This window comes from Mesocricetus auratus, unplaced genomic scaffold (assembly GCF_017639785.1).
Source record: "Mesocricetus auratus isolate SY011 unplaced genomic scaffold, BCM_Maur_2.0 Super-Scaffold_100676, whole genome shotgun sequence".
In the NCBI taxonomy this organism is placed as follows: Eukaryota; Metazoa; Chordata; class Mammalia; order Rodentia; family Cricetidae; genus Mesocricetus; species Mesocricetus auratus.
Window position 1 is genome coordinate 97,610,060 of NW_024429266.1, and position 27,255 is coordinate 97,637,314.

A 27,255-nucleotide genomic window follows, 5' to 3' on the forward strand; every position below is an offset into this window, starting at 1 on the left:
CATAAGAGACAGCCGCTGCCACAGCAGAGCTCACTCCTGCCCACCCTGCCCCTTACTCCCTCACGCCCTCCACCTTCACTATGGGGCCAGCTTCAGGGCCCCAGCTGCTGCTGCTGCTGCTGGCCGGCTCTCCCCTGGCTCTGGGGGGCCCCATGTAAGTAGTTACCTTGGGGGGCGCAGTTCCTTGTAGAATTTCTGAGGTACCTGGGCAAGTGTGGCTTTGTGAGGGCCGGGTGCCAGATAGGGGTGTTAAGAATTTGGGCTGGGGGATGGGAGACGTCTCAGTGGGTAAAAACTCTTGCAGTATGAACATGACCCTTGTTCAACTCCCAGTACCCATGGAAAAACCAGGGGTGGCCTCAGTGCCTGAAACCCCACACTGTGGGGCTGGAGACAGGATAGCTGGGGCTTGCTGGCTGCCAGCCCAGCTCCGGGTTCAGAGAGAGACGACCTTGGCTCAAGGTAATACGGTGTGTGGGTAAGAGAACAGGACACCTGACACCCCCTCTGGCCTCCACACGCATGCAGTCACGAGCATGCAAGTGAACATGCATGCACACACAAAACTTGGCCTCCTTGAGTGTCAGGGTGTTCACAGGCTCGTGTTCATAGAGTCCCCCTGTTGTAGCATTGGGATGCCTATTTATAGAACAGAAGGCCTGTAGATTTAGGGGGTCTGTGAAATCTCATGGTTTAGGCCACGGTGAGTTTGAGATTTGAGAACTGGGGGATGGTTGGAGTCTGTAGCCCTTGACACATGGACTGCCAAAAGCCAAGCTCAGATCAGGCCTGGTGACTCCCACCTGTCATCCCAGCTACTCTGGAGGCCTTAGGTGGTGCACATTCTAGGCAAGCCTGGTCTGCAGAGTGAGTTCAGGGCCACCTGGGCAACTTAGTGAGATGCTATCTCCAACTAGAAAAGTAGAAGAGACTTTTCTGGGTGTGGAAAAGCATTTGCTCAGCATAAGCCAAGGTCTAGGCCGGTTCCCAGTGCTGAAACCAGGGAAAGTCAGCTTCCGGTGACTGAGGGGCAGCGGTCCATGGGTAGGCACCTTCTCGAATGGAGATGGAGGTGATGACCCTGAGGAGGAGCATGGATTCAGGAGGCTGCTCAGGCAGCCAGCAGCGGGATCCTCCAGGACCAGTGGCTGGGCCAGCCAGGCAGTGATGGGTGAGGGCTGGAGTCTCTGACCTTTCCCACACTCCTGGGACAGGTTTTCCATCATCACCCCCAATGTGTTGCGGCTGGAGAGTGAAGAGACCATCGTGCTGGAGGCCCATGAGGCACAGGGTGATGTTCCAGTCACAGTCACTGTGCACGACTTTCCAAAGAAGCAGGTGCTGACCAGTGAGAAGACGGTGCTGACAAGCGCCGCTGGATACCTGAGCAGCATCACCGTCAAGGTGGGCGGGCGAGGGACCGCAGAGCTACAGACCGCCACAGCCCCTTCAGTCCAGCCTGAGGCCCCGCCCCTCTGAGCCCCTCCCCTCAGAGTCCTCCCTTCTAAGTCCCTCCCCTGAGTCCCTCCCTTCTGAGTCCCCGCCTCTATGAGCCCCTCCCCTCAGAGTCCCTGCCCTGAACTCCTCCCTTCTGAGTCCCAGTCCCTCTGAGCTCCTCTCCTCTGAGTCCCTAGCCCTAAGCCCCTCCCCTCTGAGCCCCGCCCCTCCTAGTCCCTCCCCTCTGCGCCCTCAGAGCCCCTTCCCTCTGAGGGGAGGTACAAAGGAGGCCCAGAGGCTCAGAGGCTCAGGGGATGCTCTCTGGGCACCACACCCTGCAGCACACTCCTGATTGCCCCTGACCCGTGTGTAGATCCCAGCCAGTAAGGAGTTCCAGTCAAACAAGGGACAAAAGTATGTGACAGTGGTGGCGAGCTTCGGGCCAACGATAGTGGAGAAAGTGGTGCTGGTGAGCTTCCAGAGTGGGTACCTCTTCATCCAGACAGACAAGACCATCTACACCCCGGGCTCCACGGGTAAGTGGTTGCGGCGGCTGCACGCTCTAGGGCTGGAAGACCTCCCAGAGCCTGAGGTCTCACGGGGCTCTGCTTGTCTCCCCCACACCCTCCAGTCCTCTATCGAGTCTTCACGGTGGACAACAAGCTGCTGCCTGTGGCCCGGACAGTCATCATCACCATCGAGGTACCAGCCACTGAGTTTCCCAGAGACCCCGGTGTGACGTGTGGTCTTCCCGCCAGCCACCTGGGTCCCGAGCTGTCTCAGCCCCCACATAACACACAAAACACTATATTAATTATGAAGCTGTTGGCCATTTTCTTGGTTTCTTATTGGCTAGCTCTGACTTAATTATTAGCCCATAACTGCTAACCTGAGTATTTCCACGTGGTCCTATCTTACCGGAGAAAAGGGTCCGGACCTCTTACTTCTGCGTCCTACGTCATGACTGACTGTGCCTCTCTTTCCCAGAATCCTCCTCGACTCCTAGTCCCACCTATCTTGCTTCCCTATGGCCAACAGTGCTTTATTTAATCAACCAATAAGACAAGCACATATACACAGAAGGACTTCCCCCATCACCCTTGGAAAGGAACAATGGCTAAACAGCACAGCCAGTGCAGAGAAACCAGGAACCTAGGAAGACCCATAGGGTCATAGATCCGGTAATCTGACTCCAGAGAAATTCCCTGAGCCTCAGCTTCCCATCTGAAGACTGGGACAACCGTTAGACAGGATTCTGCATAGTCTTTGCTGCCCAGTAGGGGGCTCCTGTGATGGCCCGAGTGAGGATCCCTTCCTCCTCTCCCCACAATCCTCGGTGGCTCCTACTTCCTTAGCTTCAAAGCCCGAGTCTTCCTTGTAGGACGTGGGGCCCTGCTCATCCTGCCTAGTTCCCTCCCTGCCTTCCTCCTCCTCCCTCTCTGTCTCTCGCTCCCTCTGCTTCACCAGTGAGATCAGGACCCTTCATCTAAACACACAGGGAATGCACAGCACAGAGAGGTTGAGCCATTTGCCTGAGATCCCACAGCTTGTAAGTGGCACAGTCGAGATTTGAACCTAGGCTGAGTGACCAAGGTCTATGTTCTTGACTGCCACCTCAGTAGACATAGGAGATGCTGTGGTTGGGCCTCTTAAGAGCTGCCGTATCCCATATGCCTTTCCCGACTCCTTACAGACCCCCGATGGCGTGCCCATCAAGAGAGACACTCTGTCTTCCCACAACCAGAATGGCATCTTGTCTTTGTCTTGGAACATCCCAGAACTGGTCAAGTGCGTCTGGGTCTCCAGGAACGGGGCTGCCCTATGCCATGAGAGGGGCGGGCGGGTAGGTGCTCGCAGACCCTCACACTGCTCGTCTCCTGCAGCATGGGGCAGTGGAAGATCCGAGCCTTCTACGAACACTCGCCGCAGCAGATCTTCACGGCAGAGTTTGAGGTGAAGGAGTACGGTAAGTCCCGGGGGACGAGGCCGCTGCACCTGTGCCGCCCTGGCCACCCCGCCAACGCCGTCTTCTCCGTCTTCACCCCCCACCCCAGTGCTGCCCAGTTTCGAGGTCCTGGTGGAGCCCGTAGAGAAATATTATTACATCGATGACCCGAAGGGCCTGGAAGTTTCCATCACAGCCAGGTGAGGGTGGGGGTGATGCGTGGCGGCGGGGTCGGGGTCGGGGGTGGGGACGGGGTGGGTGGAGCAGGGGTGGGGACGGGGGTCTTCGGCTTCAGCCACAGCCGGAGTGGTCTTCAGGACCCCAAGTCTCCTTGCCTCTCAGGTTTCTGTACGGCAAGAACGTGGAGGGGACGGCCTTCGTGATCTTTGGGGTCCAGGATGATGAGAAGAGGATTTCTCTGGCCCACTCCCTCAAGCGCGTGGTGGTACTTAACTACCCCGGCCCCTGCAACGGCCTGAAGCCACAACCACTCCCCCGAGGACACGCCCCCCGCCCCGGAGCCCTCCCGCCCCTGAGCCCCTCCCGCCCCGGAGCCCCTCCCGCCCCTGAGCCCCTCCCACCCCTGAGCCCCTCCCGGCCACTCCCTTTGCTGAACCCAGCCACCCATTCTGAGCTCCCCCCGCCCCTCCTCTCTTGGGGACCTCCTCCCTCCCCCCCCCGCTCCTCCTCTCCCTCCCCCCCCACTCCTCCTCTCTTGGGGACCTCCTCCCTCCCCCCCCCCCGCTCCTCCTCTCTTGGGGACCTCCTCCCTCCCCCCCACTCCTCCTCTCTTGGGGACCTCCTCCCTCCCCCCCCACTCCTCCTCTCTTGGGGACCTCCTCCCACCCCACCCCCGGCTCCTCCTCTCTTGGGGACCCCCTCGCTCCTCCTCTCTTGGGGACCTCCTCCCCCCCCCGCTCCTCCTCTCTTGGGGACCTCCCCCTGGCCCCTCCTCTTTTGGGGACCTCCCCCCAGCCCCTCCTCTTTTGGGGACCTCCCCCAGCCCCTCCTCTTTGGGGATCCCCCCCGGCTCCTCCTCTCTTGGGGACCTCTTCCCCCCAGCCCCTCCTCTCTTGGGGACCCCCTCCCCCCCTCACGCTCCCCTATCCTCTGCAGATCGAGGACGGCTCTGGGGAGGCAGTTCTGGAACGCCAGGTGCTGCTGGATGGGGTCCAGCCCTCCAGCGCTGATGCCCTGGTGGGAAAGTCCCTGTATGTCTCCGTCACTGTCATCCTGCACTCAGGTGAGGCCTGCTTTAGTGAAGGGCCAGCCTGAGCGGGAAGGCCTGGCCCCAAGGGCTGCTGGGGAGCCCGCCCTAACTGTGACCACCCGTCCCCTCAGGTAGCGACATGGTAGAGGCAGAGCGCACTGGGATCCCAATCGTCACCTCCCCCTATGAGATCCACTTCACCAAGACGCCCAAATTCTTCAAGCCAGCCATGCCCTTCGACCTCATGGTGAGACGCAGGGCCTGCGCCCACCTCCGCTGTCGGTCACGACGGCCACCGCACCTGACGCTTCTCCGCCTGCCTGTGTCCACAGGTGTTTGTGACCAACCCCGACGGCACTCCAGCGCGCCGGGTGCCGGTGGTCACCCAGGGGTCTGACGCCCAGGCTCTCACCCAAGATGATGGTGTGGCCAAGCTGAGCGTCAACACGCCCAACAACCGCAATGCCCTGAGCATCACGGTGAGCGTCCGCAGCCAGGCTTTAGTCTCCACAGCCAGGGGAATGCTCGGGGCTCCGCTGGCTCCGTGAAGGCTTCTGTAGGTCACCCAGAGGGTCCCACAGAAAGTCACCTCGGGAAGGGAGGTGTCCTGGCTCACAGCACGGGGCTGCCGTGCACCCTGGCTGGGGGGAGCCCGATGTAGCTGTTCACACGTCAACAGCAGAGACGAGCACTGGCGTTCAGCTGCCTCCTCCTCCTCATTCAGTTCAGTCCTCTGGGTCAGGGGAGGACAGTGCCACCCACACACGGGTGGGTCTACCATCCAACCTAACCTAGAACCCCCTTCCTGGCGTGGTCAGAGCTCCTCTCTCGGTTGATGCTGTCAAGCTGTCGGTCAGGTCAATAGTAATCATCACAGAGCCGGTTGTGAGCTCTGGGAACCAGCACCCCCACTTTCTCCACCCAGGTACGCACCAAGAAGGAAGGTATCCCGGAGGCGCGACAGGCGACCAACACCATGAAGGCACAGCCCTATGGCACTATGCACAACTCCAACAACTACCTACACCTGTCAGTGTCCCGTGTGGAGCTCAAGCCAGGGGACAACCTCAACGTCAACTTCCACCTTCGCACAGATGCCGGCCAAGATGCCAAGATCCGCTACTACACCTACCTGGTCTGTGGCCACCAGGAGCCTCAGCACCCCCGCATGATTCGCCAGCGCCCTAATGGTCCCTGCCCGGCCCCGGGGTCTCCCCTGCCCATCCTAGGAGTCCCTGCCCGGCCCCGGGGTCTCCCCTGCACATCCCAGGGGTCCCTGCCTGGCCCCAGAGTCTCCCCTGCCCAGCCTAGGAATCCATGCCTGGTCCCCGGGTCTCCCCTGCCCAGCCTAGGAATCCATGCCTGGTCCCCGGGGTCTCCCCTGCCCAGCCTAGGGGTCTCTGCCCGGTCCCGGGGTCTCCCCTGCCCATCCTAGGGGTCCCTGCCCGGCCCCGGGGTCTCCCCTGCCCAGCCTAGGAATCCATGCCTGGTCCCCGGGTCTCCCCTGCCCAGCCTAGGAATCCATGCCTGGTCCCCGGGGTCCCCCCTGCCCAGCCTAGGAATCCATGCCTGGTCCCCGGGTCCGCCCTGCCCAGCCTAGGAATCCATGCCTGGTCCCCGGGTCTGCCCTGCCCATTCCATCTGGCCCCAGCTTGGTTTTCAAGCCAGCCCATCATCCCTCCAGGTTATGAACAAGGGGAAGCTACTGAAGGCAGGCCGCCAGGTTCGGGAGCCTGGCCAGGACCTGGTGGTCTTGTCCCTGCCCATCACCCCAGATTTCATCCCCTCCTTCCGCCTGGTGGCGTACTACACCCTGATTGGAGCCAGTGGCCAGCGGGAGGTGGTGGCGGACTCTGTGTGGGTGGATGTAAAGGATTCCTGTGTAGGCACGGTGAGCCTCCCTCCCCCTCCCTCCCTCCCTCCCTCCCTCCCTCTCCTTCCCTCCCTCTCCCCTCCCTCCCCCTCCCTCCCCCTCCCCTCCCTCCCTCTTCCTCTCTCTCTCTCTCTCTCTCTCTCTCTCTCTCTCTCTCTCTCTCTCTCTCTCTCTCTCTCTCTCTCTCTCTCTCTCTCTTCTAGCCCTCCCCTTTTTATGTGTGTTTTTCGAGACAGGGTTTCTTTTTATTGTTTTGGAGGCTGTCCTGGAACTCGCTCTGTAGACCAGGCCGCCTGCCTCTGCCTCCCGAGTGCTGGGATTAAAGGCGTGCTCCGCCACCGCCTGACCCGGCTTCCCTTTTTCTAAGTCTCAGTATAGCGCCCTGACTGTCCTGAAACTCATTATGTGGGTAGGCTGGGCCTGGAACTCATAGCGTTCTTCCTGCTTTTGTCCCCCCCCCCCCATTTGCGTCTCCTGTTCTCCTCTCCTCTCTCCTCTTTTCAACTCTCTCCTCGCCTCTCTTGTCTCTTCCCTCCACTCCTCCCCCTTCTCCCCCACCCCTGTCTCTTTCCCCCTATTCTCTCTGCCTTCTGTCTCCCGCCTCCCTTCCCCTCTCCCTCTGCCCTTCAAGGGTTGACCCGTGCATCTCGCGACCCCGCCCTCCCTACAGCTGGTGGTGAAGGGCGACCTGAGGGATAACCGACAGCCTGGACCTGGGCAGCAGACGACGCTTAGGATTGAGGGAGACCAAGGGGCCCGAGTGGGGTTGGTGGCTGTGGACAAGGGTGTGTTTGTGCTGAACAAGAAGAACAAGCTCACCCAGAGCAAGGTGAGTACGGGCATCCTGGAGCACGACCCGGCGCGGAGTCAGGGAAACGGGGGAGGGGTGGGGTGCAGAGGCTGGGAGGCTGCCCAGGCTGGGTGGGAGGGACGGGGACCGCCGGGCTGAGCTTCATGCTTCATAGCCGGTTATGTGAGGCTCTGCCGACCTGTCCTCTCCCCGCAACCCCCGCCCCCCACCCATCTCCTCCCTCCTGCAGATCTGGGACCTGGTAGAGAAAGCAGACATCGGGTGCACCCCGGGCAGCGGGAAGGACTATGCAGGTGTCTTCATGGATGCAGGCCTGGCCTTCAAGACAAGCGAAGGCCTGCAGACTGATCAGAGGACGGGTGAGCGCAGGGACCAGGGTGGGCACAAGGAGAGACACGTCTCCACCCCAGATGCCCATGTGAGAGCAGGGCCCCGAGGGCAGGAATCCCAGCCCTTCCTCCACCAGTGGTAACTACCCATCCCTGTTTTGATTTAAAGCAGTTTTTGATTGCCTTTATTTTGAAGGTGGTTTGTTTTGGTTTTGGTTTTTGGGGATTTTTTTTGTTTATTTTTTGTTTTGTCTTGTTTTTCGAGACAGGGTTTCTTTGTGTTTGTAGACTTGGCTGGCCTCAAACTCACAGAGATCCACCTGTCTCTTGAGTGCCGGGACTGCCTAGGCTAAAGTGGTGTGTGTGTGTGGTGTGTGTGTGTGTGCGCGTGCGCGCGCATGTGTGTGGTGTGTGGTGTGTGGTGTGTGTGTGTGTGTGCGCGCGCATGTGTGTGGTGTGGTGTGTGTGGCATGTGTGTGGTGTGTGTGCGCGCGTGTGTGTGGTGTGGTGTGTGTGGCATGTGTGTGTGCACGTGTGTGTGCACTCACACCACAGCATGCATATGGAGGTCAGAAGACAACTTGCACCAGTAAGTTCTCACCTTCCACCATGTGGGTCCTGGGGTTCAAACTCAGGCCGTCAGGATTAGCAGCAAGCTCCTTTACCCACTGAGCCATTTTGCCAGCCTCCATTGCTGCTCCTTGAACCTCAGTCTCTTCTACTGCAAAAAGGGTGCAGTCACCCCCACCTCACCCATCCCACTCCTGTCCCTCCCTCAGATCCTGAGTGCTCCAAGCCAGCTGCCCGCCGCCGTCGCTCAGTACAGCTGACGGAAAGGAGGATGGACAAAGGTTAGGAATCTGCCACTGATGCCATCCATGCATCACCACCCCCATCCTGTTAGCATTCCAAGGGAAGCAGGGAGGGTTGTCCTACCCCTGGGAAGTTCCAACTGGAGTCTGGCGTTAGCTCTCCTGATGGCTAAGGCTGACACCGGGTCTGGGCCTCCCACAGCGGGTCAGTACAGGGACAAGGGTCTGAGGAAGTGCTGTGAGGATGGCATGCGTGATATCCCTATGAAGTTCAGCTGCCAGCGCCGGGCACGCCTCATCAGCCAGGGCCAGAGCTGTATGAATGCTTTCATGGACTGTTGCAACTACATCACCGAGCTTCGTCGGAAACACCGGCGAGACCAAGTGCTGGGCCTGGCCAGGAGTGAGTGGCACCTCATGGGGTGACAGAAGGGGGAGGGGCTTGAGGGGGAGGGCACAGCTGTCTGGTGAGGGGGTGGCTGCACCTGTCTACTGGAGCAGTGGCCCAAAGACAATGACCCCAGCCCCGAGCCCGGGGAGGACAGGAGGAGGAGGATGGAGGCCAGCTGGCTCAGGGGAGGGGATGAGGGAGCCCAGGGTGTTCCTCACACTGGCCTATGGCCCCCTCTCCAGCAAAATGAAGGTGAGTTCTACAATCAGTCCACATTGAAGCTAGGCATAGTGGCACATGCCTGTCATTCAGCACTCAGGAGGCTGAGGCAAGAGGATTGCTGCAGGCCCTGGGCCAGCCTGGGCTACCTAATGAGTTCCCAGCCAGTTTGGATGATGCTCATCTTGATACCAGTGCATCTGTAGAATGTGATTTTTTTTTAGTTTTTATTTCCTGGATGAAGAGACGAATCCCCACAAATCCCCAGTGTGTCTGGTGGAAAACCCTCACCCCAGGGCAAATGCATTTACAAAGCTCACCAATGTATACAAGGGAGCCACCCCAAAGTGGGCCTTTCCCCAAACCATATCTACCCATCCTCAGGCGACATGGATGAAGACATAATTGCCGAAGAAGATATCATCTCCCGAACCCAGTTTCCAGAGAGCTGGTTGTGGACCATAGAGGAGCTGAAAGGACCAGAGAAAAACGGGTATTGCTCTCTGTTCAGTGGGTAAAGTTGTTGTCTACCAAGACTGACAAGGTCAGAGGAAGAGAACCAATTCCCATAAGTGGTCCCCAGACCTCCACATGAAGGGTTGCCTCTCTGCCCTCCACCCCTCTCTCTCTCTCACACACACACACAGCAAATATCTTTTTAAAGGGAGGTGAAGCTAGGATATCCCCAGTCCACATCCCTGCCTGAAGGCAGAAAGTATCCCCCCAAACAAGCTCATTTGCTTATGATTTGCATGCACCTGCCGACTTCCTGTCTCCTCTGGGGTTACTATGGAGGTCCATGCCCTGAACTTGCCAAGCCACAGGTGCAACCCAGAATCTGTCTCTAATCTGCCCCCACACAGCCTTCTCGTCCTGGTAGATGTTACCACTTAATTTTTAAACTTCTGCCCCACCCAGAATCTCTACAAAGGTCATGAACATCTTTCTCAAAGACTCCATTACCACCTGGGAGATTCTGGCAGTGAGCTTGTCGGACAAGAAAGGTAAGGGAGGGGCCCGGGAGATGGCTCAGTGGTGAAGTGTTTGTCCTGCAAGTGTAAGAACCCAGGCTCCCTCTGCAGAACCAACATAGGTGCCTGCTTGCAACCCCAGTGCAGGGAGACAGGAACAGGAAGTCCCTGGGACTGATGCCCCCCTTCTGGCCTCTATGGCTACTGCACCGATAGGCACACAAACACAGAGACGTGCACAATACATAAAATTAAATAAGCTGTAGGAGTAACTAAAGACGACATCCAGTGTCAATCTCTGGCCAACACACACATGTGCATCCATGCATGTATGTGCACATGTAAACACACGGAGGTTGGACACAACTGACCGTGATGCCACCACATCTGGGATTTGTCAGTCATGTGCTCGTGGTTAGTCTCTACCTTCTGTCGATGGGATCAGCCATGGCCAGCTGGAGAACTTGAACAAGGAGCCTGGCTAGGCATCCCTACACAACCCTTCGCACTGCTCTCTCTGCCCACAGGGATCTGTGTGGCGGATCCCTATGAGATCACCGTGATGCAGGACTTCTTCATCGACCTGAGGCTACCCTACTCAGTGGTGCGCAACGAGCAGGTGGAGATCAGAGCTGTGCTCTTCAACTACCGAGAGCAGGACAAGCTCAAGGTGGGAGCAAGTCAGAGCTGGGAGGCTGAACAGGACCCATGGACCTACTCTCACCTGCCCTGGCCCCTCCCTCACCTGCCCCAGTTCCCCCTGTCCCACCCCCATGCCCTGGCCCCTTCCTCACCTGCCCTAGCCCCTCCCTCACCTGCCCCAGGCCCCCCACCTGCCCCACCCCTCTTCACCTGCCCTGGCCCCTCCCTCACATGCCCCGGTTCCCTCTCATCTGCCCCAGTTCCCCCAGCCCCCTCTCACCTACCCCAGTCCCCCCACCTGCCCCAACCCCCCACCTGCCCCAGCCCCCCCTCACCTGCCCTGGCCCCTCCCTCTCCTGTAGGTGAGGGTGGAATTGTTACACAACCCAGCCTTCTGCAGCCTGGCCACTGCCAAGAAACGCTACTACCAGATTATCGAAATCCCTGCCAAGTCCTCTGTGGCCGTGCCTTATGTCATTGTCCCCTTGAAGATCGGCCTCCAGGAGGTGGAGGTCAAGGCTGCTGTCTATGGTCACTTCATCAGCGATGGTGTCAAGAAGACACTGAAGGTCGTGGTGAGTCCTTGGGGGCATCTGCTGCCCCTGGCCTTTAGATCTGCTGTTGACCTGGGACCAGAGACACCGAGGATCATCTTAGGGCCCAGGTGTTGCAGAAATTAGACCTGGCCAGGTCTCAGTGTGTAGAACACTCAGCTAGTTCATGCAAAGCTCAGGGCTCCATCCCCAGTGGGGTATGACCTGTCACCCTAACACTGGGGAGGTGTGGGCAAGAAGACCATAAATTTGAGGACATCGGGGGTAACTTAAAGACAGCCTGTCTCAGATTTTTTTCTTTTTGGTTTTTCGAGACAGGGTTTCTCTGTGGCTTTGGAGGCTGTCCTGGACCTCACTCTGTAGACCAGGCTGGTCTCGAACTCACAGAGATCTACCTGCCATTGCCTCCTGAGTGCTGAGATTAAAGGCGTGCGCCACCAACCCCCAGCCAGATTTTTTAAAAAGTAAAAAAGTCCTAAGGAGATGGCTTCCCTGTCAATGTGATTGCTGTACAAGCTTGAAGACCTGAGTTCAGATCCCCAGGCCCAAATAGAAGCCAGAGGAAGCAGCTGATTCATTGAGAGGTTCTGTCTCATAGGGAGAGAAGAGGACACGTGGCATTGACATGTTCACATGCTTGCACACACTCACACAAGAACACACACTTTCACACTCACACATGCATGCACACACATGCATCCACATGTGTACACACATACACACACGCTACACATGCAGTTACACACATGCACATGCATTCACACAGACATGCACACCCTCACACCCATGTATGTATGCATGAACATTCAGGCACTCACACATACACACACACTCCCAAACATGTGTGCTCCCACATGCAAATGCATACACTCACACATTCTTGCACACTTGCACACACTCACACATCCATGCACACATGTATACACACACAAACATACATGTGCGTCTTACATTCACATACATGCGCACTCATTCATACACACACACACACACACACACACACACACACACACGAGTATAAGGTAGGTCTTTTATCCCCTCCTCTTTAGAAGAAATTGAGACACAGACAGAGGTTAAGTCACTGGTCTCCAGTCACACAGGGAGAAAAGGCAGAGCTCTGCGAAGGAGTTATTCTCCAAACAGCATCCTGCTAACCACCTACGTATCTCTTGTCATTTTATCTACCTTCCTTCACAGCCAGAAGGAATGAGAGTCAACAAAACCGTGGCCATCCGCACGCTGGATCCAGAGCACCTTGGCCAAGGTGAGGAGGCAGGCAGAGTGGGCAGGGTAGTATAGGGCACCAGGAAAGGGGCAGAGGGAGCTGGTGCCATCCAAATCTCTTTCGCTCTCACCCTGCAGGGGGAGTGCAGAGAGAGGATGTGCCCGCCGCAGACCTCAGTGATCAAGTGCCAGACACAGACTCAGAGACCAGGATTCTCCTGCAAGGTAGGATGGCCTCTTCCCTGGCATGAGGTCCAGGCAGGAGCCAGGGCAGCTAGGAGCTCACTAACAGAGCTCCATCTCGTGGGGAGGGGGAGGACCCTGGACCAGGATACAGGATTCAAATCTTGACTCTGCCATTTCAACTCGATTTGACCTGGGACTCACTTCTTCACATAATGCCTCCCCGTGCCTCAGTTTCCCCCTATTAAAAATGAGGGCACTGATACTGTCTTAGTCACAGTTTAGTGCTGTGAGGAGACACCGTGACCACGGCAACTCTTGTAAAAGGAAGCATTTAACTGGGGTTTGCTTATAGCTTCAGAGGGTTAGTCCATGATCTTCATGGCGGGGAGCAGACAGGCACGGCCTGGAGCAGTAGCCAAGAGCCACATCCTGATCCACAGGGAAAGGGAGAAGGAGCGAGGCTGGGCCTGCCGTGGACTTTTGAAACCTCAAAGCCCAGCCCAGTGACACACTTCCTCCAACAGGGCCACACCTCCTAATCCTTCCCAAACAGTTCCACTAACTGGTCACCAAGCATCCAAACCTAGGAGCCTCTGGGGGCCATTCTCACTGAAACACCACAGATGCTCTCTGCCGTGTTTTCTGGGAAGGTTGAGCTGCAGTTCTTCCAACCCCCCACTACATCTGAACAGTGTGGCTTGGGTCTGCCTGCAGGAGCCTCCTGCAGAAGTTAGTTCAGCAAACCGCATTTGCTGGTAAAGACATTTAAATGAGAAGCCACATCTGTGAATACAGAGGTTCTGCTCCTCTTGCCTGGATCCAGTAAGGACAAGAAGGGGCCGTTGCAACCCTTAGACAAGCTACCATAGAGAGCAAGAGACAGTGCCTAACTCTAAAGTGATTTAAATGAGATGCTTTGTGGAGTTCACCAACAGACACTAGCAACAAACTCTAAACCAGAGCTATCTGTGACTGCTGCCATTATTTTATCTAAAGGTGAAATTTAATGTCCAAGACAGGGTAAAACCCCCTTCCCACAGTCCCCAAGCCCTAGGCTTCCTGTGTTCTGAGACCGGCTTGAACAGGCCTTTTCCTCTACCCTCTGCTGCAGGGACCCCAGTGGTTCAGATGGCCGAGGATGCTGTGGATGGGGAGCGGCTGAAACACCTGATCGTGACCCCCTCAGGCTGTGGGGAGCAGAACATGATTGGCATGACACCCACAGTCATTGCGGTACACTACCTAGACCAGACAGAACAGTGGGAGAAGTTTGGCCTGCAGAAGAGGCAAGAATCCCTGGAGCTCATCAAGAAAGGTAGGGCCTGTGCTGGAAACCCCCAAACCCGCTCCTCCTCCAAAGGCCCCACCCCTAGCTCCACCCCTCCCGAAAGCCCCTCCTCAATCTTCTCCCAAGCCCTGCCCCTGCGTCTCCGTCAAACCCCTACCCCCTGCATGGACTTCAGAGATGGTCTGCCTCCTGTTTGATCCTTGGACCCAGACTGAGTCCTTTTTCCAGAATCCGAGCCCACTTCCCTCTCTCCACACCTGTCCCACCCCATAAAGCACCTTAGTCCTCCCTCTCCTCAGGGAGGTCCGCCCTCACCACGCTCTCACCTGCCCACACCCCACTCTGTCCCTCCTCTCTGAGCTCTCCTCTCCAAGCCTTCCTTTAAAACCCACTCCCTCCCCAGGATCCTGGCCCCACCCTCTTCCAACCCTTACCGCACCTCACGTAGGTGGCACCCTTGTCCTGCCCTCAGGGCACCCACTACCCGCCTGGTCAGCCCAGGCCCAGCCCAGCCTTCCCTCTGGTGACCCTGTCTGTTGTCCACAGGGTACACCCAGCAGCTGGCCTTCAAACAGCCCAGCTTTGCCTACGCTGCCTTCAACAACCGACCACCCAGCACCTGGTAAGTTCAGATGCTCAGCTCGGCCTTCTCTGCCTTGACCTCCCACCTGAGCAAAGCCTGAATCCCCACCGAGGGTGGTCCAGCCTCTCTCTGCCTACAGTCAAGGCTGAATGGGCCTTAGACCCCTCTAAGCACCGGCTTCTTGTGCCGCCACCCCCCTCTCTGCTCATTGGTGGGTGAGGATGTCATTCTCTGTCTCCCAAAGCCGATTGACTCACACCTAGTGTCCACCTGCCCCCAGGCTGACAGCCTACGTGGTCAAGGTCTTCTCTCTGGCTGCCAACCTCATCGCCATCGACTCTCAGGTCCTTTGTGGGGCTGTCAAATGGCTGATTCTCGAGAAGCAGAAGCCGGACGGTGTCTTTCAGGAGGATGGACCCGTGATTCACCAAGAAATGATTGTAAGGGGAAGGGGGGATTCCAGACAGGGATGGGTCCCGGGAGGGAGAGGAGACAGCACTACTCCATCTGCCGGCTTACTTGCGGGGCAAATAAAGTTGTAAAAAACCGAAGTATTGCAAGAATCCAGAGGCCAACAGGGCCAGCCGTGGGAGGGGCATGCGCAGTATCATGCTTGGGTGCAGACTAGAGGTCAGCCTTGGGTGTCAGTCCTCAAGGGCTGTCCGCCTTCTTCTTTGTCTGTCTGTCTGTCTGTCTGTCTGTCTGTCTGTCTGTCTGTCTTCCTTCCTTCCTTCCTTCCTTCCTTTCTTTGAGACAGGGTCTCACAGTCTCAAGGCTCATCAAGTTGGCTAGGCTGGCTCGTCCCTGAGCCCCGGGGATCTGGCCATCTCTGCCTATCCAACACAGGGGTCACAAAAACATGCCACCACACCCAGATATTTATTTTAAATGTGAGTTCTGGGACACCTCCTCCCCAGCTCCCACTAAGTGTTCTGACTCATGATAGTTTCCATTTACTGTGGACCTGTCAGGGGGTAGCCCCACCATAAATCAAGGAGCGCTTGCCATCTGTGGAGTAGCTGACCGGCTCATGTCCATCCTCCTTGTTGGACAAGAAGCCTTGTGAGGGCTAGCCAGGCGTGCTTTCCCTCAGCCATTAAACTAGGGGCAGCAACACAAAAATGAACAGACAATTCAGTTGATTCACACTGGAGGAAGAGCTGAGCCTAGACTCCACAAGGCGTCTGGGTACTTGATAGCCAGGTAGGGACACATGAAGACCCATTTCTGCTCCTCCTCACAGGGTGGATTCCGGAACGCCAAAGAGGCCGACGTGTCCCTCACAGCCTTCGTCCTCATCGCACTGCAGGAAGCCAGGGAAATCTGTGAGGGGCAGATCAACGTGAGTATCCTGTCAGCCTCTCCATCATGGGTGTCACCCGCAGCCGTGGGGAGGGGTGTTCTCGTTTCTTCTCTGTCACCACGATCAAGCGCTCTGACCAAAAGCAACCTAAGGGAGAGAAGGGTTTCTTTCAGCTTACCTCTCCAGATCTCAGACGTCCCTGGGGGAAAGTTGAGGCGGGGGCGTAAAGGCAGACATGTTTGCTGTTCTATACAGCATGGCCTCAGACCAACAAACTCATCTTACTCACAGCATAAGAAACAAAGCTGCTCTCTGCCTCACTGGCAAGCTCATCCCTTGGCTAGCCTTCTTGAACAGTTTGGGACTGCCTGACTAGGTGCCGCCCACAATGGCCTTTCCGCATCTATTAACAATGAAGAGAGTTCTCCACAGACATGACCACAGGTTGATCTGATCTAGGCAGTTCGCCAACTGAGGTTGCCCCCTCAGACTCCAGGCTGTGTCAGGTTGACAGTGGAGGCTAACCAGGAGAGCAGGTGTTGCCTTGATCTGGGAGGTTTGGCCTTCTCTACTTACTGCCTAGATGGTCTTGTGGAAAAACCATAGCACCTGTTGTGTCTCGTTGTGATCTCAAAGGTTTTCATGAAGTCCGGTATGTGACTTTTCTGAAGAAACATCCATTACCCTAGATAGCCATCAGCAACAGACCAGAGAAATGATTGAGCCCAAGTTCAGCTTGGTAGACACTGTATCAAGTTTATTAGGGTCACTTATGGGAGCATGGGTGACTCAAGGGCAGCTGAATGCCCAAAAGGCCCACCGCAGCATAAGTAGTGAGTCATAAAAGCTGCACAACTGGAGTCCCCTGCCCAGCATGTGGGCGGGTCCACCAAAGAGACTCCCCTCCCCTGGTGATGACTTCCTGCCTTTGTAGCCATGGGAGGGGCTTTGTGTGTCTCATACCTTGCGTGAGTCCTGAGCTCTTGCGAGGTTTTTGGGGGGCCTTTTGAACCTCTAACTAAGTCTCCCATTGTCTCTCTGAGTTTTATAAGCCATTCCCACTCTCTTGGAGGGAATAGTTCAATAAGTAAATGACAAGCCCCTAAGAAGGGTGTGATGATGGTGATGATGGTGATGGTGATGATGGAGGAAGGTAGCTGACATAGACTCAGACTGACATGCTGAATCTAGCTTATGCCAATTTGGGACCTTCTATGACATCATTTTGTTTAGTGACAACCCCTGCGGGAGTATTTACATAACCGTAATCCACCGTTGTTACCAAGCAGGGCTCACCCACTCAAGAACCCACAGTCACACACTCTTCGGCACGCCCCTAATGTACAGACTACTCCAGGCAGCAAAAAAGGCACCCCAATATCTAGGGAACTCTTAAAGCCAGACACATAAGATACAGGGGAGTCCCACAGGGTAGATGCTCTCCTGTTGCCCAGAAGTCGTGTTTGTGAGATTCCCAACTGGTGTCTCTCACAGAGCCTTCCCGGGAGCATTAACAAGGCAGGGGAGTACATCGAAGCCAGTTACCTGAACCTGCAGAGACCATACACGGTGGCCATTGCTGCGTATGCCCTGGCCCTGATGGGAAAACTGGAGGAGCCTTACCTCAGCAAGTTTCTGAAAACAGCCACAGGTGAAGGGTCGCCTCAGAGGGTAGGGGTGTGGGGGGGAAGGGGGAAGGTTGCCTCAAAGGGAAGAGGTATGTGGGGGACGATCACCTCAAAGGGAATGGGTGTGGGTGGGGGGAGGGGGAGGGTCACCTCCAGGGGGGAGGGGCTTGTGTGTGTGTGTGGGGTCACCTCAAAGGGAAAGGGTGTGTTGTTGCTGGAGTTTCTTGTCTCGCTATGTCCTGCCACTGCTTCAGCCCCAAATAAGCATACAAAGACTTACATTAATTATAAAACTGTTGGCAGATGACTAGGGCTCCTTATTGGCTACCTCTGTCTTAACTATTAACCCATCTCTATAAATCTATGTATTTCCACTTGGTCTTGGCTTACTGGAGAATGCCCAGACGGATTTCTCCTTTGGCAGCTGCACAGCATCACTTCGATGTCTCTCTCTGCCTACCTTTCCCAGAATTCTCCTCCTCTCCTAGTCCCACCTATCTTAGCCTCTGTTGGCCAAACAGTATTTTATTCATCAACCAATAAGAGAAACATATACAGAAGGACATCCCCCATCAGTGCGTGGGTGGAGAGTGAGGGTCACCTCAAGGGAAGGGGTACCTGGCTGCAGAGTGAGGGAGGGTCCTAGAAACACATACTGAGCCAGGATGCGTGGTTCGTAGCTGAGGGGTGGGATGGGTGACCCCACAGTGAGCTGAGCTGGAGGCCTCTCAAGTCTATTGGCTCTCCAGTGTAAACCACGCAAGAGGCCTGGGCACCTTTCATTCAAGCATACACCGGGCACCAAGTCCAAGGGGCAACTGAAGGAGAGTTGGGAGCTGGTGGACTGGAGACAGCCTTGATTCCTTTTCCTGTTTCTGTTATAAAATACCTGGACAGCAGCAACCCAAGGGAGGAAGGTTTCATTTCCGCCCACAGGTCAAGGGCGTAGCCTGTCATAGCCGGGAAATCAAGGCAGTGAGAGCTGATCAGGGAGCAGCGGGTGGACGCAAGCACACTAGTTCAGGGTTCACTTCTCCATCTTGCACAGTCTGGTATCCCTACTCCAGGGGATAGTCCCACCACAGTCACAGCAGTCAGCACGTCAGGGTGATCCCCCACGGGCAAGGCCAGGGGACTGGCTCCCAGGTCACTCAGATTGACAATCCACACTGAGCGCGAGAATGTTGATCATAAGCATGGCCACCTGGACGCGGGGAAAGCCGGCTCCTGAGCCACAGTCTCAGGCTTCAGGCAGTGGCTGAGGGGCTGCTGTTCCCTGTGCAGAGCGGAACCGCTGGGAGGAGCCTGGCCAGAAGCTCTACAATGTGGAGGCCACGTCCTATGCCCTCCTGGCCCTGCTGCTGCTGAAAGACTTCGACTCTGTGCCTCCTGTGGTCCGCTGGCTCAATGAGCAGAGATACTACGGAGGCGGCTACGGCTCCACACAGGCAAGTGGCCCCCAGCTCCAGTACTCGCTTCCCAGGTTCCCTGGAGGAGACACCAAAACCCGGGCAAGCAGCTACTCTGCCTGAGCAGTGCGGGAGACTGCAGACAAGCAGAGTAACTAGATTACATGCCTTGTTTCACCAGGCTCCCTAGGGCACCCTTACTCACTGGACCGTTCTACATCATGTTATTCATTCTTCTAGGCTCCCATTGTCCCCCGTTCTCATAAAAATGATCTAGATCATGTTCCTAGGCTCCCTACAATGTCACCCTAACTGGAGGGTTCTAGTTCCACCAGGATCTCAATGCCCCCCACCCCAGTCACTGGAAGGTTCTAGAACATGCTTTCGATTTGACCAGGTTCCCAGTGTCCACCTCCCTCATGTGTGGGCTTTAGATCATGTTCATGGTTTCACTAGACTTCCAATGTCATCTTATCACTGGAGGGTTCTAGATTACTTCCTTCATTTCAGGGGACCCCCAATGTCCCTCTCTCTCTCTCATGTGCAGGTTCTGGATCGCATTCTATATTCTACTGGGCTCTCAAATGTCACACTCTCCTATCAGTGGGTTCTAGACCAAGATCCCAATTCTACCCAGGCTGTCACCATCACCGTTTGTCATTGGTGTATTCTGTTTCAGTTTTCACCTACACGAGGGCACAGCCCAGTGCATCTTTCTCGAGAGTTTTCCAGATGATGGTTTTGCCAATTTAGGGCAAGCTCAGGCTCTGGCTTCATCTTTTTTCTTAGGGGCTGTCAATCACTTCCCAGTGTTCCAGCCTCAGCATTCCTTTAGAGTTTGGCGCCTCCACAGTCCAGTTCGGTTCTCTTTCTCACGAGATGGTTCTAGACTAATTTCAGGCTTCTTAAGCAGAGGTCTAAGACTCATTCCTCTTGATAGGTCTAAAGGTTACACTTGGATTTTCTGGTAGATCCTGGAATGTTTTCAGCATCTGTAACTTCTGAACAAAAGCTCACTCCCTTGGAGAATTCTAGACAGGCCTTTAGCATCCGGTGATCTCCACGGTTCCCTTCATACTCTGACAGGTTGGAGGCCACAGCCTGACTGATGACCAGCCCTGACCTGAGCTTCTATTACGTGCAGCTCTGGGACATCCACCCCTCTGCAACTTTACCTTTGTAGACTCTGACAGGTTCTGTGTTTGGTACTGAGGCCACAATTTTGACTCATACATCGTTATCTCTCCCCAGCACATCCTAACCACCGATTTGGAGGCAAAGCTAACCATGTTTCTATCCCATGGGCTCTAGGCCACCTTCATGGTATTCCAAGCCTTGGCCCAATATCAAACAGACGTCCCCGACCACAAGGACTTGAACATGGACGTGTCCTTCCACCTCCCCAGCCGCAGCTCCCCAACCATGTTCCGCCTGCTCTGGGAAACAGGCAGCCTCCTGCGATCAGAAGAGGTACAGCCCCACCCCTCTCCTCCCTCGCCTCCACCTTCTGTACGAGCCCGGGCTGCAGGAGAGAAGTCAGATGCTTGCAGGAGCCGTCAGGGCCAAGGGGAGCTGGCCTTGTGCGAGCGTGCTCGTGTGTGTGTGTGTGTGTGTGTGTGTGTGTGTGTGTGTGTGTGTGTGCCTGTGTTCAGGTGTGGATACATTTGTGCATGTGTGTGGAGAGGCCAGAGGACAGCCTTAAATGCTGTTCCTCAGGTGCTGTTCCCCTTATTTGTCAACACAGAGTCTCTCACTGGGCTACAATTCACCAAATAGACTAGACTGGCTGGCCAGCAGGCCCCAAGGATCCCCCTGTCTCTGCTCACGCGCCCCTCCCCAAGTGCTGGGATCTCAAACCCATGCCCAACTTGTTTTTGGGATCAAACCCAGGTTCTCATGTTTGTAAGGCAAGAGTCTTGCCTACTGAGCCATCTCCCTGGTCCTGAAGCTGACTCTTAACATCCCCTCTTTTCTCCCCCCGACTCCGTGCAGACCAAACAAAACGAGGCCTTCTCTGTAACAGCCAAAGGAAAAGGCCAAGGCACGTTGTCGGTAAGGAAGGGGAGCCCACAGCCGCTGAGCCCGCCACTTTCTCCTGCCCCCCTCTCCCCGTCCTCGGCCATTCTGTGCCCCCATGGCACTCTGTCTGGTCTCACCAGGTAGTGACAGTGTACCATGCCAAAGTCAAAGGCAAAGCCCCATGCAAGAAGTTTGACCTCAGGGTCACCATAGAGCCAGCCCCTGAGACAGGTAAGAAGAACAAAGACCCCTCCATCGCCTCCCAGCCCCATCCTGCCCCACCCCTGCCCTCCTCCTGAACCAGGACCCAAAGGCACCTTCTCCCATCCTTCTGTTTCTGTTGGTAGCCAAGAAGCCCCTGGAGGCCAAGAGTACTAAGATTCTGAACATCTGCACCAGGTGAGACTCTGGTTCTTGGGGTCATCCTGGTCACCCTGTCCCTTTAGGAAGACTTTGTCGTTGTGGCAGGCCAGAGCCCCCACTTGGTGGACGTCACAAGTGCTGTAGCTGAGAGCCATGTCCACCTCCTCTGCTAACACCGCCTCCTCATTCACGCCGCCGAGCCTGCCATCCCTCTGGCCACACAGCATGTCACACAGCACGTCTCACATAGCTCCAAGGTTCACACCCCCCATCTTCTCTCCTTCCAGAGCGCTCAAACTTCACTGCCCAGGCAATTTTCACTTTTCTTTTTAATTTATTTATTATGTACACAGTGTTATGGACGGCTGTGAGCCACCATGTGGTTGCTAGGAATCGAACTCAGGATCCTCTGGAAGAACAGCCAGTGCGCTTAACCTCTGAGCCATCTCTTCAACCTAGTTTTCACTTTTCTTATGTGAGCATCTCTCTTGGCCAGTTTCCTCTTTCTGTGATTGTGAGTGTGTGTGTGAGTGTGCGTGCCTGCACGCACCCGTTTTTGCACATGTATGTATGTATATGTGTGCATTTTTTGGTGCCACAGCTTACATGTGAGGTCAGAAGACAACGTGCAGGAGTTTTTTCTCTCTTTCTACCATGTGGGGTCCAGGTATTGAACTCATGCTGTCAAGCAGAGTGGTTAGCGCTTTTCCCCACTAAGCCTTGTCACTGGCCCTCCACCTCTCATTGGCCTGGAATTTGCCAAGTTCACTAGGCTTGCCAGGCAATGAGCCCAGAGATCCTCATGACTTTGTATCCCCTTGGTACACACTTGGAAATACAAGTGTGTACCAAGGAAACAGCTCGGTGGTTAATGGCACTAACAACCACAGATGATCTTTTTTTCTTTGTTTTTCTTTTTAGCATGAATGAGGGATGAAACTCAGGTCCTTATGTTTGCACAACAAGCACTTTACTGATTAAGTTGTCACACAGCTGCCACACTGCCACACCAGCCTGTAGTCACACTGTTACACCAGCCTGTAGTCACATTGTTACACCAGCCAGCCTGTAGTCACACTGTTACACCAGCCAGCCTGTAGTCACACTGTTACACCAGCCTGTAGTCACACTGTCACACCAGCCTGTAGTCACACTGTTACACCAGCCTGTAGTCACACTGTTACACCAGCCAGCCTGTAGTCACACTGTCACACCAGCCTGTAGTCACATTGTTACACCAGCCAGCCTGTAGTCACACTGTTACACCAGCCAGCCTGTAGTCACACTGTTACACCAGCCTGTAGTCACACTGTTACACCAGCCTGTAGTCACACTGCTACACCAGCCTGTAGTCACACTGTCACACCAGCCTGTAGTCACACTGTTACACCAGCCAGCCTGTAGTCACACTGCTACACAAGCCTGTAGTCACACTGTTACACCAGCCTGTAGTCACACTGTCACACCAGCCTGTAGTCACACTGTTACACCAGCCAGCCTGTAGTCACACTGTCACACCAGCCTGTAGTCACACTGTTACACCAGCCAGCCTGTAGTCACACTGTTACACCAGCCAGCCTGTAGTCACACTGTTACACCAGCCAGCCTGTAGTCACACTGCTACACCAGCCCTCCACACTACCACACCAGCCCTATACGCTGTCATACCAGCCCCGAGATGACTCACTAAGTAGTCCAAGCTAGCCTCAGCTCATAGTTCCCCCTCCTCAGCCTCCCAAAGCTGAGACAGCAGCATGAACCACCATGTCTGGCTGTATCTACTTATGTTGCCCTCAGTCAAGTGTTTTCCCAAACCAACCCCTCTTCAGGACTGGGTGGAAAACGGAAGCTGGGGTCCCAATGAGACCCCTCATCCAGGCACTGGCCCTGGGTGCTGACCTCATCCTGAAAGCTGAGAACCTTTTATTCTGCCATGTGTAGGTATCTTGGAGACGTGGATGCAACCATGTCCATCCTGGACATCTCCATGATGACTGGCTTTGTTCCGGACACAAACGACCTGGAACTGGTAGGCAGGCTTGTGTCTGGGTGCAGGGAAAGAGTCTGAGGTCTAGAAGAGGCTGAGGGGAGACGAGGAGTTTTCACCAGCTCTGCTCTTCCCCAGCTGAGCAGTGGAGTGGACAGATACATCTCCAAGTACGAGATGACCAAAGCCTACTCCACCAGGAGCACCCTCATCATCTACCTAGAAAAGGTAACTGCTGTCCCAGGGAAGTTTCCATGCCTTCCTTCCTCCCCCTTGCTAGCCGAGTTTCTCCCTCCATCTTGACAGCTAGCTCAGGCTAGCCCCAGGCTTGGGAATACAGGATCCGTGCTGTGAGGTGACTGATCAGAGAGAGAGAGAGTCTATAAAATAAGGTGACCAACTCAAGACTGCCCCTTACCCCCATGGTCTAATTGGTGTGGGAGAGAAGAGTGAGTTCTCTGCTCCGTGCTCCAGGACCCAAACCCTTTCCTCGAGTGGGTGTGCCATCCCTAGGATCCCTAGGTGTGCAGCGATAGCATAAGAAAAGTGGACTGAGGATGAGTTTGATTGTGAGTGGCAGGGTCTCTCCATGTAGACTGAACTGGACCCAAACTCACAATCCTCCTGCCTCATCCTCCCGAGTGTTGGAATTACAGACGTATGTCACCATACCTGGCTATCTGTGACTGTGAGCCCTGTCATGGTGTTTTCACATCGTTCTAACAAAACACCTGAGGTGATGTGATATATATATATATATATATATATATATATATATATATATATATATATAGAGAGAGAGAGAGAGAGAGAGAGAGAGAGAGATTAGCTCACATTTTTGGAAAATAACAACCCAGGACTGGTTTAGCTTCTAACAAAAACCAGGAAGAGTGCAAGAGAAAGGCCACACACTTTGGGCAGGCTCAAGATAAGTCCGGGAAGCCCACTCGTTTTCATGTGATCAGCATCACAGCAACAAATCCACTCTGCTGAGACCTGGCCGGCTCCTCCCAGACAGGCGTTAGTGACCCCCTATGACCGAGTCATCTCCTTAAAGGCTCCGTCTACTCAATGCCACTCTATTGAGGCTGTGGTCTGAATGAAGAGAAGTCATATTCAAACATCGGCAGAGACAGCGACCAGCTGGCCGGGGCTCCGTCACCTGGATGCCTCTGCTGCAGAGCAAGGCTGCAGACAGTCTGGCTCCAAGCATGATGGAAAAGGGAGTCAGAGTTGATGACTGCACACTCGTCGTTGCTGGTTCATCCCAGAGCGCTGGTTCCCAACCTTCCTGACACTGAGACCCTCTAATGCACTTCCTCGTGATATGGTGATTCCCAGCCATACAATGTTTTTCAGAACTGTAATTTTACTAGTCTTATGGGTCATAATGTAAACATCTGGACTTTCCCATGGTCTCAGATGACCCCAAAGGGGTTGCAAGCCACAAATTGAGAACTGCTGTCCTAGACCATGCCTGGTCCCCCAGGTTTTTCATGATGACTCCAAACCCCAGGACTGTGTCCCAGTTCCCTCTGTGACGCTCACTAACCAGCCCCATCCTTCCCCTCAGATCTCACACTTGGAAGAAGAATGTCTGTCCTTCAAAGTCCACCAGTTCTTCAATGTGGGGCTGATCCAGCCCGGCTCGGTGAAGGTCTACTCCTATTACAACCTGGGTGAGCAGCCAAGTCAGGGCGGGATATTGGGTGTCCCAGGTGTTCAGGGAACCTGGAGATCTGAGTATCAGATCTGGCAACACCAAAGGTCAAAATATTGGGAGTCCTGGAGATTCATACACTGAGGTTCTTTGAGTTCTAGAAATTGGAGAATTATGAGACTTAGGGTCCAAAGATTTGCAAGTTGGGGATTGAGGGGCCCAGAGACCTAGACACTGGAGGCCTGAGGGTCACAGGAATCTGGCATCTGAAGGTCTGAGAGTCCCAGAGATCTGGAGGTTGGGAGGGCCTGAGAATCCCAGGGACCTAGAGTTTTGATATCTGCGCATCTCAGGACTCTAGATGGAGGTCTCAAGACACCACAGTCCGAAGGGCCAAAAGATCAGGAAACCAGGAGTCTGAGTGTCACAGGGGTCCGACGCTGGGGACCTAGCATGTCAGGGCTGAGGGGGCTCACTCACTGGGCATCTCTTGGCAGGAGTGGTCTCTGAGGCGGAGTCCCTGGCCCTCTGACTTCCTCCCATCCCTTCCCCCCACAGACGAATCGTGCATCCGGTTTTACCATCTGGATAAGGAGGATGGAATGCTGAGCAAGCTGTGCCACAACGAAATGTGCCGCTGTGCTGAGGGTGGGCCCGGGGCGTGAAGGGTGGCCCCGGGGACGTGAAGGGTGGGCCCCGTGTGCCGCTGTGCTGAGGGTGGGCCCGGGGCGTGAAGGGTGGCCCCGGGGACGTGAAGGGTGGCCCCGGGGACGTGAAGGGTGGCCCCGGGGACGTGAAGGGTGGCCCCGGGGACGTGAAGGGTGGCCCGGGGACGTGAAGGGTGGGCCCCGGGGACGTGAAGGGTGGGCCCCGTGTGCCGCTGTGCTGAGGGTGGGCCCAGGGCGTGAAGGGTGGGCCCAGGGCGTGAAGGGTGGGCCCGGGCCGTGAAGGGTGGGCCCGGGACGTGAAGGGTGGCCCCGGGGACGTGAAGGGTGGGCCCGGGCAAGACACATCGACCCACACAGGCTCTCCACTCCCGGGGGGCGGGGACTGAAAGCCTCACCCGGGGGACATGGAGCAGGCCAGGCGTCCTCTCTGGGAAGACAGAGAGTCCTGGAGGAGGGGCAGGGGGACTCAAGAGCCTGTGCCGCCCCTCCCTGCAGAGAACTGCTTCATGCATCAGGCACAGGAGAAGGTCAGCCTGAATGAGCGACTGGAAAAGGCTTGTGAGCCCGGAGTGGACTACGGTGAGTGTGGCCTCGGGTGGCGATGGGTGGCGCGGCAGTGTGTGACCAGCGGGGAGCAGCAATGGCGCCCCGCGCGTGTTCTGTCCCGCTGTGGCTGGGTGTGACCGCTGCCTTTTGGGATATGTGTGGAGAAGGGCTGTGGTCTGTGTTCTGGGATGTTCCCTGGGGAGATGTTCACCCCAGATAAGGCACAGTCCGCCTTCCAGCTTGCTGAACCAGTGAGTTTCTGGGGTGACTCATAAGAGCTGGAGTGAGGGGTTCCTGGTAAGAGTGTGGATGACTTTTAATACCTTTGGGAGGGGCCTAGTAAGTTTCATTTATTTATTTCCGGAGTCTTAAGGACCCTTCCTCCAGAACTTGAGGTTTCAGTGACAAGGACATAGGTAAACAGCAAGGTATCAATGGCCGGAGTGTGTGCTAGCCTGCCAGAGAAGGTGGGTGTCAAAGGCTCAGCCTGTCTCTCTCTGCTCGGAGGTGAGGGCGGCTCATCATGGCCCTCGCTGCCCCGCCCCCCACAGTGTACAAGACCAAGCTAGTCACCACGGAGCTGTCTGAGGATTTTGACGAGTACATCATGACCATCGAGCAGGTCATCAAGTCAGGTAGGTGCCTAGCCCTCGGTCATCCCACCTCCCCACCCCCACGCCTTCTGTGGGAGCTCAGCCTCCCCCTCCCTGCTCCACAGGCTCAGATGAGGTGCAGGCAGGGCAGGAGCGCAGGTTCATCAGCCACATCAAGTGCAGAGAAGCCCTGAAGCTGCAGAAAGGGAAGCATTACCTCATATGGGGCCTGTCCTCCGACCTCTGGGGAGAGAAGCCCAAGTAAGTGCCCCACCCTGCGCGCATGGGCACGCACGGCTGCCCTACCCGCTGCCCCGCTGCCCCAGGAACCCGCCCTCACCTGCTCTCCCTTCCCCAGCACCAGCTACATCATCGGGAAGGACACGTGGGTGGAGCTCTGGCCGGAGGCGGAAGAATGCCAGGATGCGGAGAATCAGAAACAGTGCGAGAACCTCGGTGCCTTCACAGAGACCATGGTGGTCTTTGGCTGCCCCAACTGACCACAGCCCAGCCCTCCAATAAAGTTTCAGTTGTATTTCACCCTCCTCCCAGTGTCTGGAGTCATGGTGTGTGTGTGTGTGTGTGTGTGTGTGTGTCTGTCTGT

General features: G+C 55.8%; 1 protein-coding gene across 1 annotated transcript; it reads left to right on the forward strand.

Moving 5' to 3' along the window:
• Nucleotides 1-27,196, forward strand: C3 (complement C3). The gene is made up of 41 exons (XM_040737092.1): nt 1-154; nt 1,215-1,404; nt 1,811-1,973; nt 2,069-2,139; nt 3,131-3,225; nt 3,321-3,403; nt 3,492-3,582; nt 3,725-3,827; nt 4,499-4,625; nt 4,724-4,839; nt 4,925-5,071; nt 5,518-5,727; nt 6,277-6,483; nt 7,136-7,294; nt 7,506-7,635; nt 8,385-8,456; nt 8,620-8,820; nt 9,412-9,520; nt 9,946-10,031; nt 10,526-10,668; nt 11,003-11,215; nt 12,392-12,458; nt 12,557-12,643; nt 13,716-13,919; nt 14,439-14,514; nt 14,756-14,915; nt 15,719-15,817; nt 17,273-17,429; nt 18,691-18,854; nt 20,127-20,285; nt 20,808-20,867; nt 20,975-21,065; nt 21,182-21,233; nt 23,139-23,226; nt 23,323-23,412; nt 24,758-24,863; nt 25,403-25,492; nt 26,008-26,091; nt 26,610-26,693; nt 26,777-26,912; nt 27,010-27,196. Exons 1-41 carry the CDS (start codon nt 81-83, stop codon nt 27,149-27,151), a joined length of 4,986 nt encoding a protein of 1,661 aa, XP_040593026.1. The 5' UTR covers nt 1-80; the 3' UTR covers nt 27,152-27,196.
• Nucleotides 27,197-27,255: the final 59 nt, after the last annotated feature.

What these genes read in the sequence shown, in the direction of transcription:
- C3 (XM_040737092.1), top strand. Translation starts at nt 81, where the DNA reads ATGGGGCCAGCTTCAGGGCCCCAGCTGCTGCTGCTGCTGCTGGCCGGC. An exon ending in TGATTCACCAAGAAATGATT is followed by an intron (nt 14,916 to 15,718) that starts GTAAGGGGAAGG and finishes TCCTCCTCACAG; the next exon opens with GGTGGATTCCGGAACGCCAA. An exon ending in ACACAAACGACCTGGAACTG is followed by an intron (nt 23,227 to 23,322) that starts GTAGGCAGGCTT and finishes GCTCTTCCCCAG; the next exon opens with CTGAGCAGTGGAGTGGACAG.